Consider the following 16,605-nt stretch of genomic DNA (forward strand, 5'->3'; position numbering starts at 1 on the left):
CCCACCGTCGTAAACGTAAATCGTAAAATGTGGTTAAAACGATCGTAAAATGGCCATGCTGCTGGTGTTATTATTAGTCAGCTATTCCTCTACGATCGATCAATTACGATAAATAAGATGGTAAATGTATTATCCGAAATGCTAATGTTTGGTAAAAATATTCCAGTGGCGAAGGATGGACCTGTGGCCTGCGCTTGGTGGCCCCCTATCCCGATTGTGAAGTTTTGTTCAACACAAAAAGAAGCTATCGCAACATTCGTCTGAAGGTTGTCCGCTTATCACACAGAAAAGAGCATTCCATGAGCATAGGTCACAACGGTAACAAAGAAGGATATCGTCCGGGGACACAAAAGGTGGCCCCGTGAAATGAAATGCTACGCCGCGGGGTCGTCTTATCGCGTCTGTGTCGCCTTCCCGGGGGCGCATCGCCGATGACATCATGCCTGCCGCGGAATTCATCCGCGCACCGCACGTGAACACACACCGAAGGACGTACGATCCGATGAATCTAGTGATCGTCGCCAACGATCGCAGCTTCTCTGTTTGGAGCGTTCCAACCATTCAGTCTACGAGATCTTGGCACGCGAAGCAGTCGCAAGTGCTGATAGGAATCCACACAGCTGACGAGTGTCTACAGATTCACGGAGAGTCGAAAATGGTGTCCAAGTCGGTGACGATCGCGTGGTTGTGCGTTGTTGTGGGTTTAACACTCTGTGGCGTGCAGGCGGATGTTTCGCACGTTGGTAAGCCGTGAAGCGTGAAGTGAATATCAATTCCTGAGATGATCGTTTGCAAGCTACGAATACCACAGTCACAGTGACACACGGGATCACTTGCTGGCTGGCAATTAGCGGGTTGCCCTCAGATTTACCCGTCGTGATAAAGATGCTGTCACACTCTGAGGCAGCAGTAACAGAACACTGCATATTGTTCTCAGCGACCGGGCGATTAGGGCGATAATGATTTATTTGCGTCACGACGTTCGCAAAGTGTGAAAATCTGGTGACTATTTCGCATCCATTTACTGGCCAGTGAGCGGTCGGTTAGCTTGGGAATATGTTTTATGTGCTCGGCAGTGGTGAAGGGGCAACGTTGCAGATAGGATCGTTGCTCTGCAAATGCAGACCAATCCTTTTTCTTACTTTTGTGACAATTGATAATAATTAAATAGGAAAATGATTTTGCATATGCATATCATTAATCAGACCGACAAAGGCAATGGAGCCGTAGATAGCCTACGGTTAGGCTCAACCGGTTTTACCCTCTTTTTGATCGTGTGATTTCTGCGACGAACCCTTGTGCCATGGTGAATATCACTTTGATCCCCTCTGTTCCATTCTGTATGGTAGAGCGGATCATCGCGAGCAGCGCGATTTGTTTACGCAAAGATCTCAAAGAGTCAAGCTCCGATTCCACGGCCTTGATGGCTCGCCGAACTGGTTCCGGCTCGGCTCGGCTGATTGGAATTGCAAGACAATTCCTTCTTCGGGCCCCTGTTTTCTTCTACGGTTGCTCCCGGTTGCTTCGTAGCGTCTTAACGTCGGTGAAGTCATCGTTCGAATGAGCACCGTTTTCTGGCCCTACTTGGCGGGTTGTTGTGGGGCTGGGTGGGTTTTCATAACGGGAACACGGGGCCGCTCTGCTCGTTAGCGTCGCGTGTCGCGATGATTAATTGTCTGTGGTTTTTCGGCGGAGGAGGTTTACGAAATCGATTTTTTTGCCCCCGGCGTCTTTACCGGCCTTCAAGGCGGAGGTCAGGGATGTCCGGCTGACATGACGAGTGGAGCTAGATTTTTGGTTTGGGCGGGCCACTTAAGGTAGCTGAACTGTGGCCGTCCTTAGCCTCGTTTGCGTGCGAGGCTGGAACTTTTCTGCGACATCCTCTGACATACAGATTTGGGTCTATTGTGTCTGAAACATTACTTTTCTGTGAATGTTAAAACTAATATGTATTCCATTAAAAAGCAGGAATTGGTCGTTCGACCAGAAGAGCAGTTATTCGCGAAGATAGCGTGAATTGCTCGAATGGTACCAGGGCATGCCGTCAGATGCCGCCTGTTGTTGCTGAAATATTTCGCATTTAAATATTTCACCGATTTTGCGTAAGAAGGAAAAACGAAAGGGAACGAAAGGGACGATTCTTTTTCCGGTACTACACAGTCCATGGGAAATTCCCCTGGACATATTTTGCCCTTACACATTGTGCTGTTTATTGTGATTAGATACCCTGTGTGCCATGTTTATGTTCCGGCTTGCGGCTCGATTCCCCCTGATTAACAGATTAACGGGCTACCTTCTCCATTCATAAGACATTCGTTTTCCCTTTTGCTGCAATCGCCATCGCAAGGGCCATCCCTTGAACCGGCTGATTGCTACGCTGCATCGCCGCCACGACTGAATGATTGATGTGTTATCGCGCATTCGACGAACCTCATAATCAGCATCCAGACAGAGATAAGCGGATAGTTGACTCGTCCCTTCTAAAGGAGCTACCGGCTACTTCGCGGGCTTGCAAGCAATCAATTACCCAGTCCCTGTCAATAGACCGCAAAGTGATCGGGCATCGGGCGATCGGAGCGTATAATCGTTCCAAGGACGCGATGCTTCCCCATTTCGCGTTGCGGCAATAAATCGTCGCGGCGGTTGGGAGGCAGAATGCGGCTGATAGCTTCCGGGACGGGACCCGTGTGCCCTCAGGGCATCGGTCATTCTTCTCTCATGAATTCTTTTTGTGTCGCCCCACAGTGGGCCAGGAAAATCCCGTCACGGATGTGTGCCTTTCGTGCATCTGTGAGGCGTCCAGCGGTTGCGATGCCTCCGTCCGCTGCAGTGGCGACGTCTGTGGAATGTTCCGGATCACCTGGGCGTACTGGGCCGACGCCGGGAAGCCGGTCCAGTCGGGCGATTCCCCCGACTCGCAGCAAGGTAGGATCGTGTTACGCGGACTCCGCAGGGTTTGATTGCATTGCTAATGTCACCTCTATGGCCCTTTGCAGCGTACGCGAATTGCGCCAACGAACCGTACTGTGCCGCCCGTACCGTGCAGGGCTACATGAGGAAGTTCGGACAGGTGAGAGAGACCTTCGGGAGCGATGCCAGCGTGTGGATTTACTGTGGTAACCTCTTTACCCTCCAACAGGACTGCAACGGGGATGGTGTCATCGATTGTTTCGATCATGCGATCATCCACAAATTAGGTGGATACAACTGCAAAAACCAGGTCCCGATCGTCTACCAGTCCAAAATCGACGAGTGCATCCAGCGGAAGGCCGTCGAGTACGGGGCTGGCCAGCAGCAGTAGGATTAGGGCCGATCGTGCCATGGATCACGCACGCATTCATCGAGAAAGTCCGTCGGACCTTCTTTCAATATTTATAATAGCCTAAGGGTCATCTCTCTATATGCTTTGCCACGCACCTCAGCCTTAGGGGCGAAGCTGGCGAAGTGGCAACAATGAAGCACAATGATAAACGCTCAACCATTTTTCTTTAATTTCTTGGCTTTTGGCCGTATTTTTATTTTTAACATATTTTTATTTTTCAAAAGCTAGTTCTGGTAGTTACGGGGAAGTGGGTTTGGTTTGGGGAGTTTTCTCCACAATCTCTTGTCGCGATTTAAAAAGGTAACTTTGTAATAAAATCAAAACACAAAGTACTGGCCCTCGTGCCGCGTGCCTCGCGGTCGATTGAAAAGGGGTTTGTAATGTTCGTCTTAAAAAACTAACACTCTCGCTTACGCCTCCCATTCACAGTGGCTCCATACAGGACGCACGCCCTAGCCCTAGATAACAATCATCAACAGTAAACATCGGAAGCCACCGGCGCCGGTCCTTTTTGTGGTAGAAAAAATGTTGCATCTGGCACGGTTTCGCACGGTTCTGGGGGTTTGGAATTAAAAACGGTCTTCATCGGTAGCCGAAGCCGGAGCGGGAAGGGTTTCTTTTAACGGTTCTGGATTCTACGGCACGGGAGAAAGAAGTCCTGGCTGAGAGAAGCCACTGTTGCAGGAATGCCACCCAAAAGCATCCGAACAAACGTAAAACGTCCGAAAGTATGCAGATGGTTCGGTAATACTATTTGTTCGATCTGAAACCGTCGATGAACAGCCGAGCGCTATCGCAGCGCCTATCGCATAACAATCTTTAAGGACCACCGAAAGGGTATAAAACCAAACAATGGATAAAGAAAACCGATAAACGTATCCCTTACGCAGGACACACCGATCTACGGAATCATCAACTTTCTCCCCGGAACGGAGGTAATGGCTTTTTATTGGTTGGAGTAACTGTTTGCCTGTGTTCCAGCGGCCGCCCGCCGTGGACTACATTAACTAACACGCAGTCTATTTCTATAACAAGGTTCCTGATTCGTATCGAAACGTACTCGCTAGGGCTTTTCTGTGTGCCGGTTGATTCTAGGGGCATCCCGCCGTAGTACCGGAAGTCGTTGGAAACGAACTCTGTGGTGGTTCGCAAATTGACTGGATTGAGCGGGTTCGCGTACTTACTCCGAGCCGGCGCCCCGGGAGCCCAGTTTCTAAAAGTTCTCCGTCCGGCGGACAAGACCAGTGGGGTTTTAAATGTTTTAGAATGTATTTGGCATCTGGATAGTGTGGACCTTTGGTAGCGGGCAGTTTTCTCTACCGATTTCTACTTCTAGCGTTTCCGGATTCCTTTTGTGTTTTAAATCGCAAATACGCAATGGCTGACGTTACGCACTTTAGCTTAGCTTCGGCACTACTATTTACAACGGATAGATTTATTGCTCTGCGTTTTACTTTGGGGGGGACGTTTTTTTTGTCTTGTCTTGGCTCTTGGGACCTCTGACATCAGCACCTGACGACGATACGGTTTGGAACGGAATCACTACCGTGTCGGGGAGGGTTTAGTTTTTGGGGGGCTTGGGTTACAGTTGGGTTTGAGCTTCACTTAGCTGATCGCTTTTTTAATTGATAGCAAAACCTACAAAACCCATTGCACGGGGAATCGCGGTTGCGGTCATTTCATTTCGCTCGCTTATAGAGATTCCCTTCAAATTGCGCTACAAAACTTCCGGTTAATTTCGTAAAGGTTCTCTTCGACTAACGGTGCTTCGTTCCATTCTGGAAATGTTCGGCTACTTTAATCAATTTGCTTTTAATGATTTACATTTATTATTTGATCGTGCCAACGCAATGCCTTTTAATTGTTAAGGGTTTCGAGTATTAGTTTTGAGCCCTGAATGTGATTTAAAAGTGCGCCCCTTCGGATCCGAGCAACCCGCGAACTAGATACACCACGCGAATGGAAACCCTATCACAGTGAGCTTTTGCTGTTTTCACATTACCAGTGTGCAGTGTCAGTGATTGAGTGTGATGTGTTTTCTTTGTCGCCCCTTTATCGTTGCTAATTATGAGTGATCTTGGCTCGTAAACCTTGGGTGGAAAACGAACGGATTGTTTGCGTGTCGAGGAACTTAACCGAGGGTCTGTGTCATCACCGGGCGAACCTGACAATCGGAAGCCAGAAGCGGATGTCATACTTCTCTTGGGGATATTAAAGTATAGAGTTCGAGAGAGAGAGAAAGAGAGATAGAAAGAGATGGAGAGAAATCCTGAGACAGGGTGATCCTATACAGCCAATGGACATGCAGAGAAGGAATGGTTGGACACTTTCGTCTTTCGTGGTGGGAAATGGTTTCTACTCTGGCGGTCAATTCGCTTCGGAAATTTTGCATGTGCCTTTGTGAGTGTGTGTTTGCGCCGGTTTCGTGTAAAAAGAATCGCCCCAAAAGAACGTTAAAATGTCCGTTCCGCGAGTGCGCCCCGGTCGTTGCTAGGATACGTTACGTTGTCGGTTGGCCGCTGTGAGCTGTGCGTGGGCTTTCTCCCTGATCACGCGTGGCACCTTCTACTACAGTGTGTGGAAACAGCTTTAGGAACGTAATTGTTACACTTATTGCAACTACCACTACTACGACTACCGCTACTACTACTAATACTACTACTGATGCTGCTGCTGCTCTGATCCTCTTGCTCGCGAGGATCTGCTGCTCGCTTAACAGGTGGTGATCGCACGACGATGTGTTCATAACACGTCCTCGAAACTTTCCGAACGAACTATCCTCCGTTCCCTTCGTGCGCGATATGTATGTTTGTTGGGGTTTCACCTTCGCCAACTCTTACTACCGGAAGCGGGATCTTGTATACGTTGGATCAACTTATTTATGGGGTACTTTCGAATCGGGCGCCTCCCCTGGGTTGGCATCGTTTGTCGACTACGGCTGATTGATTCGGAAAATCGAAACCACAAGCCCGATCGTTTCAGTTTTCAAGCGACACAGCAGCCACATCACCCCACCGGAATCAATATGATCCATCGACCGTTCGCCAACCGAGTAAGTAATCGCAAGTAAGATGTCCGCTCGTGATGTCGGCATCCTTGTATCCCTCTCTTTCACCCACAATTTACAGCCCAGGTTGTGCTTTGGAAGCTAAACTTGTCCGGTCCCGTTGCCTGTCGTGTCACGATCGCACGCTTACTTAATACCGCTACCACCTTCGTGCGCCAACAGTGCCTCCTTGGCTTCCTTCTTGTTGCGCTTCTTCTCCTCCTTGGCCAGCATCTTCGCCACCTTTTCCTCCTCTTTGGCGATCCGCTTCTCTTCCTGCGAAACAAATATTCAATCGATGATCAGTTCGGCGTTAAACCCGCCGACGGTCACACTTACCTTGCGCGCTTCCTTTTCAGCCTTCGCCTTGGCCTTCTCCTCCTTCTTCTTCTTCTCGATCGTTTCGTTCTTTTTATTGTCGTATTTTTCGTCCTGCTTGCCGTGGGACCCTGCGGTTCCGGTGCTGGCGGAACCACCGGCGCCGCCCGTCACGGTGCTGCCTCGAGCACCGAGCCCCGACGGTCCCGCCAGCGAGCCGGAAGAGCCGGCCGAAGAGCCAGCGGAAGAGCTGGCCGGTAGAACGCGAGCCTTCGGTGTGCTCGCGTTGACGGCCGTGATGAGCGACGTGGTGACCGGTTTCCCGGTGGCCATGTTGGTTTTGTTGATCGGCGACTTGGACGCGACCGGTGCAATCTTGGCGTTCAGCCCCAGCTTGGACGGGCCACCGCCTTTGCTCGGCGCCGGGGGGCCAATCTTTTCCACCGCCATCAACGGTATCGATTCGACTGGGTCGGCCGGCTTGCCCGGTGCCGTGTAGTACCTGACGAAATCGAACGGTAAATTCGGAATCAGCGATGAATTTAGTTTCAACACCGCTTCCGGCTCATCAAGCGCCATTTTTCAGTTTTATTCTTCTTTTGAGGCACACAAACCGCATCACAGGATCGCCATTCCGTTTTCAAATTAGCTCCCCAAGAAAACCGAAACCGGTCTAAACCACTCGGTGCTGCGACACCGTTTGCATACATTGAGGCGCAAGCGACATATTTTTGGGACGGTTTTAGACCTTTTTCAACGTTTTTGATTTCTTTGCACGTGTGTTGATTACTTTCAATATTTTATGTGTAATAGACGTGTTCAATTAAAATTTATTTAATTAAATAACAGTTTTTCGTTATTTTATTATTTAAGGTATTCAAACGCCTGATCTAGGTGCTTTAACTATTGCGTTTGTGGGAATTTGGAAACAAGTAATTATTACCATCCGAATTATCCAAACGAAGTTAAGTTTTTAAATTTAAAAAAACTCAACGTTCATAGCCAACTTATCCATTTTAGGAAAATATAACTAAAAGCCTCACGTTTTTTCAAGTCGGTTGGTTGGGCCTTTTCCCCATAGTGCGATGTTGTCACTCCTCCGGGGGGGGCGCCTAACAAAGTTACAGTTTGCTCTCCGAAAGCCGGAGATTATTGCGCATCCACACAGTTCCCGAGATGTTGGCCCCGTGCCAGGGCACGAACTTTTCGTCAAAGGGGGGGGAGGCCCACAATTGGAGCCACCTCCCTCGGCCAAAGCGGGGGGTTAATGAAAAATGTAAAACCTTGTCCGAGGAGCCGAATGTTTGCTGTTCTGTTGCCACTTGCAGCCGCACACTTCAGCCGTGCCGTGCCGTGCCCGCGGCCTCTGCGAAATCAAATTTGGACTTCAGGTTGACGGGCCTTTCAGAACGGAAACGGAACTGTCAGCGCAAAAAAAAAGCAGGAAGCAGGAAGCGTGGCCATGGTGGCCACGAGAGGCCCTGTGAGGCCCCCGAGAGATACTTTGAGCACCCGAAACCACTTTGTAGCTTTCGTTGGCGGTCGGCCAACTTCGCGTGCTCGACAGTGGCGGTGGCCGCGTGTTGCATAATTTGTTTTGTGATGCTCGGTTGAGGCCGGGGTTCTCGACACTGCAACAATGACGAGGTGGGGAGGTGCCACTTACTTGAACCGGGCGCCCGGATTGGCCGGCGACGGTGTCCGGTGGCGAACGGGACTCTTGAACTCGATGATCGGCGGTAACCGGTTTGGCATCTCCGGAAGGCGACTCTACAAAAAGAACCCCGTAAGACTCCAGGAACACTCCAGAAAGACTGTTGTAATCCCGGGTGCCATACCTTCATGTAGTATTGTCCCTTTTTGTGGTAGTGCTGGTAGGCTGGGTTGCGCGGGATCGCACCGAGACATCCGCTGGTGCTGCAGCTGCTGGAACATCCGGGTCCACCGCCGACGCCACCCCCCGCACCATGCTTGTGGCCGTGGTGGTGGTGGTGGTGGTGATGCAGCGAACCGTCCGTGCTGACCGAGGACGTGGAAGACATACCGGACGTGCCGGACGTGCCGGAACAGCTCGACATGTTCGAAATGCCCGAAACGCACGATGATCCGGAGCTCATCGAGTACAGGCTGGCGGACTGGGTGACGCGCGCGTCGACACTGTACGAGCTGGCCGACCCCGGCACACTCCAACTCTTGCTGCCCATCGAGTAGCTACTGGCCGAACCCTGCAAGCGCCACGACGTCGAGCCGGACGTGAGACGGTTGATGCGTGCCCTGCAAAAGACAGCGGATCGATTATCGGATCCTTGGTGGTCTTACCGGGGGGTTCTTACCGGCAGATCACACAGCGCAACGGCAGCAACCGCTGGGCGACGGCACTTTGGATGGTTTTCACGAAGCACCTCCGGCACACGACCCGGTGGCCGCAGGGCGATGTCTGCATCGTGGCCCGCGCATTGATGCAGATCACACACTCGTCCTCCTGCGATGTGGGCGGCTCCAGCTCGCTTTCCTCCAGTTTGCTGAGCAGCTTTTCCTGCAAGACAAGTAGACAAGATTTACATTTCAGAACCGGTGTCTTCCTTCCTTCGAATACAACGCCTGTTTAAGGTACTGCCCCGAGGTACGCCATGGGAAAGCCCTGCCTAATCGGCGGAAGTGAGTTGTTTCCGATACCCTCGTCCGCGTGTGAGCGTCTTCAACCGGTGGGGCTCGTGAAGTGAAAAGTGAGGTTAGGTCACGCTTCACCAGGACGAAACCACTGACTGACTCATGGGGCAGCTTTCCGGGGGCACCCCCAGGGTCCAATTGATTCTTCTCTTTCACCTAACGACTAATTATTACCCCGGTACCGGCCGGACAACCTCTTCCGACAGGGCACGCCAACTTGCAAATCCTTTCCTCCAGTGCCCGTACCTTGCCACTGACCCCTCCCGGGGACCCCGGGGGTTTGCGGTCAAGTCAAGCGAAAGGTCGTGTGAGGTTATGTGCCCCCCGCGGAGCGCACCAGACGGAAGCAATTATTATTGCATTTGCCGACTCCAGCCCAGCCCGGGTCGCAGTTTGACCGCGAAAAGGATTTGCCACACGGGGAAAGGGATAGGCTGCCACACGTCTTGCGGTGGCCTGGCCCGGTGCATTCGCAGCAAATTAGTTCGCCCCGGGGCACACTTTGGCACACCTTTGCACTGAAGCCGCCACGCTTTGGGGAGCGAGCATTTCGGTAAGCCGAAAGGCGTTTGACGTTCGGGGCGGCCAACCATCGGTAACACATCGTAATAGGCGTGTTGTGTGGTGGCTAGGCATTTTGGTTACCAGGAAGACACACACAAAGTCGCCGGGCGCCCGGCAAGGGTTCAAGGTTTGCGGGACGGTGTGGCTGTGGCCGGCACTAAAACGGTTTTTGCACACCCGTAGCGGTCCTGTAGCGGTTGTTGGGTTTCGATGCGTTTTTTTGCCCAGCCCAGCACAACCTGTTGAGCTCACGGTTTTTGGGTGACACAGGAAATGTGTAAATAATTACAGCACACGGTTCAAGATGGCCGCAAGATACGCGAAATGTCAAACGGTGTGACAGTTGAACTTCGCACGACAATAAATCAACACGTCGCGCACGGCAGGTCAACGACCAGGGCTTACTACGACGGCCCAAGCGAACGATAAACCGCTCGACTAATTACCGGTGGCAGTTAAAGGGCTAAATAGAGGCATCATACCACCGGCTGGTTTACCATATCGAGACCCAGCGTGGCACCTTACCTAACGACGCCGACGGCTTAATAAGGTACGCGGAAGATACACGGTCCTCATCGAGACGAAGATCTGGTTCAGTTTACGGCACATTTCGTTACGGCAATATCGATACGGTATGTCTTCATAGCGGAGAGAATTGTCCCACTCGAGGAGGAGCCACGTTCGGGTCAAGGTCCGCGGGTGATGAAAACATTAGCTACTACGTCTCCCAAAAGGGTCCAAGTCTGAAGTCATAATATGTGGGGACCGATTAGGGACCGGTTATGTGTGGCCCTCAAAACGACCTGCCGGTGGAGTCAGCAAATACGGCTCGGTCGGGCAGATCGAATCCGACTAATCCGAACCGTTTACACGCGCTGCCCACCGGAGGATGACGATCTCGGTGACTAGAAATAGCTTGACCAGCGCAGTGCCTATAGGAGAGGCTAAATAGGTGGGGAGAGGTCGCTAGCACCAATCCACGACGCAGTCACCCATAACCTTACTTTCAGCTGTTTAACGTTAGGCCAAAACAACCCCGAAACCGTCACGAGTTGGGCAACCTTCATCAATCTCGAAACTTCACTGATCGACAGCCGACGACGACGACGATGGTGGCGGGCCTTGGCTAAGGTCAAGTTCGGTTCGGGACGTCGATAATTGAATGTTGAGCACATAGCGCCGTTCGTAAGCAACCCTTGGACCTAGACCGTGGCCTCCCCGAAAAGCAGCACGCGTTCCCAGGCCCCGACAGCGTAATATACACCGGCGCAGGGGCCGCGTGCAGCATACCACATGAGATACGTTCGTTTATGCAGCTGCCGCAGCGCGATGGGGACATTGAGAGGTCTGCGTTCATGGGACGTGTTGTCGCAGGTTGTTACGTAGCTTAGCTCAGGAGTGAATATTTGAATTTGATTCAAAAGAAGAGGCCGATAACTCAAGACAATCGCTAGCTAGGTCCTGGCTACCTCAAGGACTAAGCACCCGATCGGAGCTTCAATTTCCGGTGATAGTCTGACGAATTGGACATTCTGGTCGCCGGCGGCGCCGTCAGCAAACAGGAAGACCTATCGGTTACGATCGATTGTTTAACGTTTGGCACCGGCACCGGCACGAAACCGGTTTCGACTGGTGCGGCAGATAAATTCGGGCTCTTTCGCCAGCTACGAGATGAATTTTAATACCTATCCACCGCCGGTGCTATTGTTTGTTCCGCAGTCGCAGTCTTCGAGATGACGAGAATCTCGAGGGATTTGCATATCTCTGCGGTGGTACCGTTAACCGTTGGGGGCACCGTCGCTATCTGTAGACACGGGAGTCCACAAGGCCAGCAGGATGTGACTTTCCAAGAGGCTCGACTCGCTGGACTGTCGCAAACACATGCCCCACCACAGATACTTCCCGTTAGCCCAAATCAGCATATCGACCTGTTGGCACCTCAATTAATTCGTCCACTTAAAACCGATGTTCCGGTGGGCCAATAAATCATGTGCCCCTTGCAATCGGTTAAGCGTTTCTTAATAGTCGTGGCCCGCGCCTGAACTTCGGCGGCCACTTCTCGTCCGGTCCTTGGGCTACCAGTCCGGTGACGCGTAAGGTTTAATTAAACGATTTGCATTCAACGGTGTGTCCGATGTACACCGATGGGTCTGGGCCGTACTTTCTCGGCTCGTTCTCGTCATGCCGAGTGCGTGGCGTGACGGAAGTCACTCTTCCCCGAACCCGAGGGGCTAGTTTTTCCCATTTCTTCCCCATCGCTTGCTCATCGATCCGTGTTTGACGCGTCGCCGAGTACGCCACCGGAACACACCGGTGCAGTAATTGAGGATAGGCCCCGAGAAGCCCCTGAAAGTTGCGCCCTGCCATTTTTCGGCATCCGTGTCACGTGTCGGAAACGAGCCGCCTTAACCTGGATTGCCTTCCTGGGAACGGATCGGGCGGAAGGTAAGGTTATCGCCTTTAATCGCCTTTACTTTCACGTTCTAAAGCAACATAAATAAATAAATTTTTTTCTACTTTTAGGACTGTTAGACGATATTTGTCGGAATCTAAAGTCGGTCACTTTAGCCATCATCTAGCCATGTGACGGGAATTCCTTTTGAGGGTAACTCATTTGAAATAGACTCATTTTCACGATGAAAATGTTTTAATTTCCTTCAAAAAACACCGAATTTTGAATGCAAAAAAACGTTTGTATTATAAACGCTCTTTTGGTGACCATTTGTGTTACGGTAAATTGCAACTAAAAATATCCTTGCCAGCGGTCAATCAATTTTCCAGTCCCCCCCAGCCATTAAATACTAAACTACGCCAATCGTAATTAGTGGCCTTCGAAAGGAGAATCTTGCTGTTGGTGGTCCACAAAGAGAGCCCACGCCCGCGTTTGATAAATGATTTCCCAACCCGGGCGCGATGAGACAGGCGGTATCAAATCACTCCCGATTATCACACATTATCCTCGTGTCCCTCGCATCAGGTCGTGTCGTGTTGAGTGGAAGTAATTTTTCAAAATATGTTAATTGATATTAGTTCCACGCCGTCGACTGACGCGGGTGAGCCTGGGTGCCTCCAAATTGTCCGGCGGCGGCGGACCCGGTTTGTATCCTTTCTGCCGGGCTCGTTGTTGTGCATTGTGACGGGAGAGTCGATAGCTCCAGGGACGGTGTCCACGGTGAGCTTCGGGGCTGGGGCTTCCCCACATGGTAAAATATGGTGCAGCGCAATTGTGTGCCAGCTCTGCGTTGCATTTTGTTGCGCTTATCCTGGGGCAGCGCGGCAGGTTGGCTGGCAGCTCAACCGGAAGTGATTCACGAACCCGGGTGGCCGGGTGTAACCAGCATTGAGCTTAACGACGCTTATTGCTGGTGACGATGATGATGATGATGGCGGCACTGGGAATCGGCCGCCCAACACAGATGTTCGCGAACGTACTAAATTAGGCGAGCTAACTCAATTTGCTCCGCCAGCCACATCCTCGCGAAGGATAAAGGCTCGGCACCGGGAGGTGGAGACTTATTTTCTGGCCAACTCTGGCTAGACGCTGAGGCCCTGTTGTGGCACACCTCCGTTGGGTGACCTGAATGGGGCTTAAATTGTGTCACTTTAATTCGGTTAGCCGTGGGATTTGCAGTTCATAAATGTGTTGGGCGCCGCGCTCGTCAAGCGGCGGGTTAAAGGTGGCTCATTTACTGGGTTGTTCGATAAGTTTTGCGGTTCGTTAAGAAAAATACAATTTCACGGTTTGAAATCCATTTTACACGGTAAATACTTCAATAATTCGAGCTTTAATTCATGGAATTTCGCTCTTGTGCCTTGTGCTTCTACTAAATTGCTTAGAGTCTTTCGACGATTTTCCAAAAGATATCCTAAATATTTGTATATTTTTATCATCTATTCTATACGCAAAAAGACAGACAGAGACAGACATCGTTTTTTTTCTTAATATCTGAGAAATCAATTAATGAAATAAAAATACTTTCTTATTTGCAATAAATCAATTTTATTCGCCAGTCTGGTCACCCTGGCACATCATCTCTCAGCGAAGGTTGCTTACCTTTCCAATCAACTGTTATTGAACCGCAATACTTATTGAACAGCCTGCTAATTGTGGACAACAACTGCGTTTGCGTGGTTTGGGAAAAAGTTTTCCCTTTCTTCATTGGCACCACAGCGTGGCCCATTCCTTTTTGTGTGGTTTGCAATTAAGTTGCCATCACGATGGGCGCCGTTGGTTTCTTCACCCACGGCCCCACCACCACAATGGATTACGGGGGCAGATGCGCGGCTAATCTTGTTGACGCCAGCCATTCCGTGTCGTTATTAATCAAACGATCAATCCGAACCGAATTGCCAATGCGATGGTCCCACCAGACCGCGCTTTCGTCAGGCGGCTTGTTATGCTCCTGTGGCCTGAACCCGAAGGGCCTGATCGATTTCGGAACCGGGTGCCGTCCAACCGTAGGAAGCGCGCGCGCAAGGGCTTACGGCGAAGGGCACGAACCGCAGTCGGTCAGCGGGTTAGCAAACGCGCAGCGCCCGGAACCGGTCCGGAACGGGTGGCGCTCACCGCAGCCGATCGTATAGCATCGATGACCGTGAAAATCTAATGCTCGCAGTACCGGTGCCGAACCCACTCCGCACACCATGCGATCCGATGCTCCGATCCGAAGTGCCGCGACGCGGCGACTAACGCACTAACGGGCCGTCAGTATCGTGGTGATCGTCGTGCGCGCCACTCGACTACTACCCGGGACGGTCAGCAAACGGTGTCGGCGTGAGTGTTGCGTGAATTATCGCGGAGAAAACGCGAAGAAACTCCGGAAGACTCCGTTCGTCGCTTGTTTGCTCGTTCGGCGCAAGTCTTTCGTTTGCCGGGCGCGCATCAAAGCTGACGGCGCGTTGATTAATACAATCTGTCCGTGGAGTGGTTGTGAAACTGAATGATCGTGTGGCGAAACTTCTCGACTCCCCAAAACACAGTGTGGCGGCCTCAGCCAGCAGTTTTGAACCAATTTTAATGACAACAACCGTTTGCGATCGGACCCGCCTAACGAACAGAAGGACGGGGCAGGTGTTAATCTGTGGGTCCGAAAACAGGCGCCCAAAGCTTGTTGTTTTCGGGCGCCCGATGAATGCAGATTGCACGCCACGGCAGGCACCGCTGCTCACCGCAGTTGTCAACGCAGAAGGCCCGCGCGTGTTGCAATCGGGGGGCCACCGAAAAAGCCCACTAATCGATGTCGCACGCTCGGTTTTCGACCCTTGGCCGTCCCGCATTGGCATTGAAGCGCGATCGCGGACGATCGTTTACACGGTCGTGACACTGAGTGCGTTTCGGAGTGGAGTTTGTTTTTGGAGCTCGGGTTTTTTTTTCTGAGGGGGGCTTTTCTTCCTCGATCGGTTTGATTGATTAAGGGTTTGTTTTGAGCTTTCGGTTCGAAAAGATCGCGCTATCCTTGTTGTGGCTGTTAGGTTTCTCTCTCTCTCTTTCAATCGGGTTTTATATCGGTAATAAATCGATTCAGGCCGCATTCGAAACACCTGTCGGTGATGTTAAAAATGTTCCACTCGAGTGCCAAATGTAATGGGTGATTTTCAATGGAGATAGATAAGGATGGATCTAGCTCTAGGATTCATTCCCCACTCTAGCTTCACTCCGTAATAGGTAAATGTAGTGTACTCCTTAATTGGTTGCCGGAAAAAGATCATCCTAAAAGCTAGCGAAAAATTGAGCAAAATGACCCCCAAATAAGGCAACCAAACTAATTTCGCAATACATTCCGGACTCACCCGCAAGATAGCGATAAGCGCTTGTGTGGGTCCATTGCAAAATCTGGCCCCCCCGAAACAGCAATTCCGCGGTGCGCGTGGTGCAAACTTCGGACTAGGCCAATTTAAGTCAATTGTTCCGTGGCTAACCCATCGGCCGTTTATCATTGGGCCCGCGTTTCTGCTTTCTGTCTAACTCACTGACGCAATGGCCGCCGCCTAAACGGGGAGCAATTTGGTGTAACCCGCCGACCGCCGGCCGCGGTGGCCGGCACCATTTTCGGAGCCGCTTCTTCGGCGTGTCGGCCAAAGGTTTCGTGCAAAAAGCAAACAATCCAATTATGGTCCATCAACGCCGCCCGGCATGCGTGACACAATTATTTGCTATCAATCCCCCGATTTAATGTGGCCCACAGTAGTTTGGGAGCCGCTCGCCGCTTCAAACTGCCCTCTGCCGGAAGTGCCATCAGGACAGTGAAAAGGTAGCACCGCAGAAGGTAGTTTTCGAAAGACCCCGGGACCCCGGGAATGTAAATCGGGAGGGGCGAAGCTTCCGGATTTCCGGCGAAGCGAATGAAGGCTGCAAAAAGCCTGCTCCAGCAGGCGCACGAGCAAAATAATGGCCGCAACCCGGTCAAAAATTTCTTTTCGAAACTCGGCGAGGAAAATACTCGGGGAAATAACAGTCCTGCAGTTTGCGTGGCCCCCCATCCTGACCCAGGGCGTATCATTCGGCGCGTCGGCTGTCTGTCCGCCTGTCGCACTCCGCGTGCCGCTTACGCGATGTTGAAAAGTTCGAAACATTTGGTGCAGTGTCGGAAACCGAAACGGAACGGAACGAAGGGCCGGACGGACATATGTGCACACGTCTATTGATTTATCGGAGATTCATTTCCTCGAAACAGAGCGCCGCCGC

General features: G+C 51.4%; 2 protein-coding genes across 2 annotated transcripts in view; one reads left to right on the forward strand and one right to left on the reverse strand.

Annotated features, from left to right (window-relative positions):
• The first annotated feature begins 577 nt into the window (after positions 1-577).
• Positions 578-3,648, forward strand: LOC131205246 (lysozyme-like). Its single transcript, XM_058197264.1, has 4 exons — positions 578-743; positions 2,746-2,925; positions 2,997-3,070; positions 3,140-3,648. The coding sequence occupies exons 1-4, from the start codon at positions 656-658 to the stop codon at positions 3,299-3,301; spliced, it is 504 nt and encodes a 167-aa protein (XP_058053247.1). The 5' UTR covers positions 578-655; the 3' UTR covers positions 3,302-3,648.
• A 2,867-nt stretch (positions 3,649-6,515) lies between these two features.
• Positions 6,516-16,605, reverse strand: part of LOC131205918 (midnolin homolog) — a 28,560-nt gene continuing 18,470 nt past the window's right edge. The window contains exons 2-6 of the mRNA XM_058198225.1: positions 9,020-9,222; positions 8,525-8,960; positions 8,353-8,456; positions 6,708-7,188; positions 6,516-6,644 (exon numbers count right to left, since the gene is read on the reverse strand). Of these exons, the coding sequence (XP_058054208.1) occupies positions 6,516-6,644; positions 6,708-7,188; positions 8,353-8,456; positions 8,525-8,960; positions 9,020-9,222 (1,353 nt within the window). The remainder of the gene's footprint in view (positions 6,645-6,707; positions 7,189-8,352; positions 8,457-8,524; positions 8,961-9,019; positions 9,223-16,605) is intronic.

The sequence above is a fragment of the Anopheles bellator genome, chromosome 1, assembly GCF_943735745.2.
Source record: "Anopheles bellator chromosome 1, idAnoBellAS_SP24_06.2, whole genome shotgun sequence".
NCBI lineage: Eukaryota > Metazoa > Arthropoda > Insecta > Diptera > Culicidae > Anopheles > Anopheles bellator.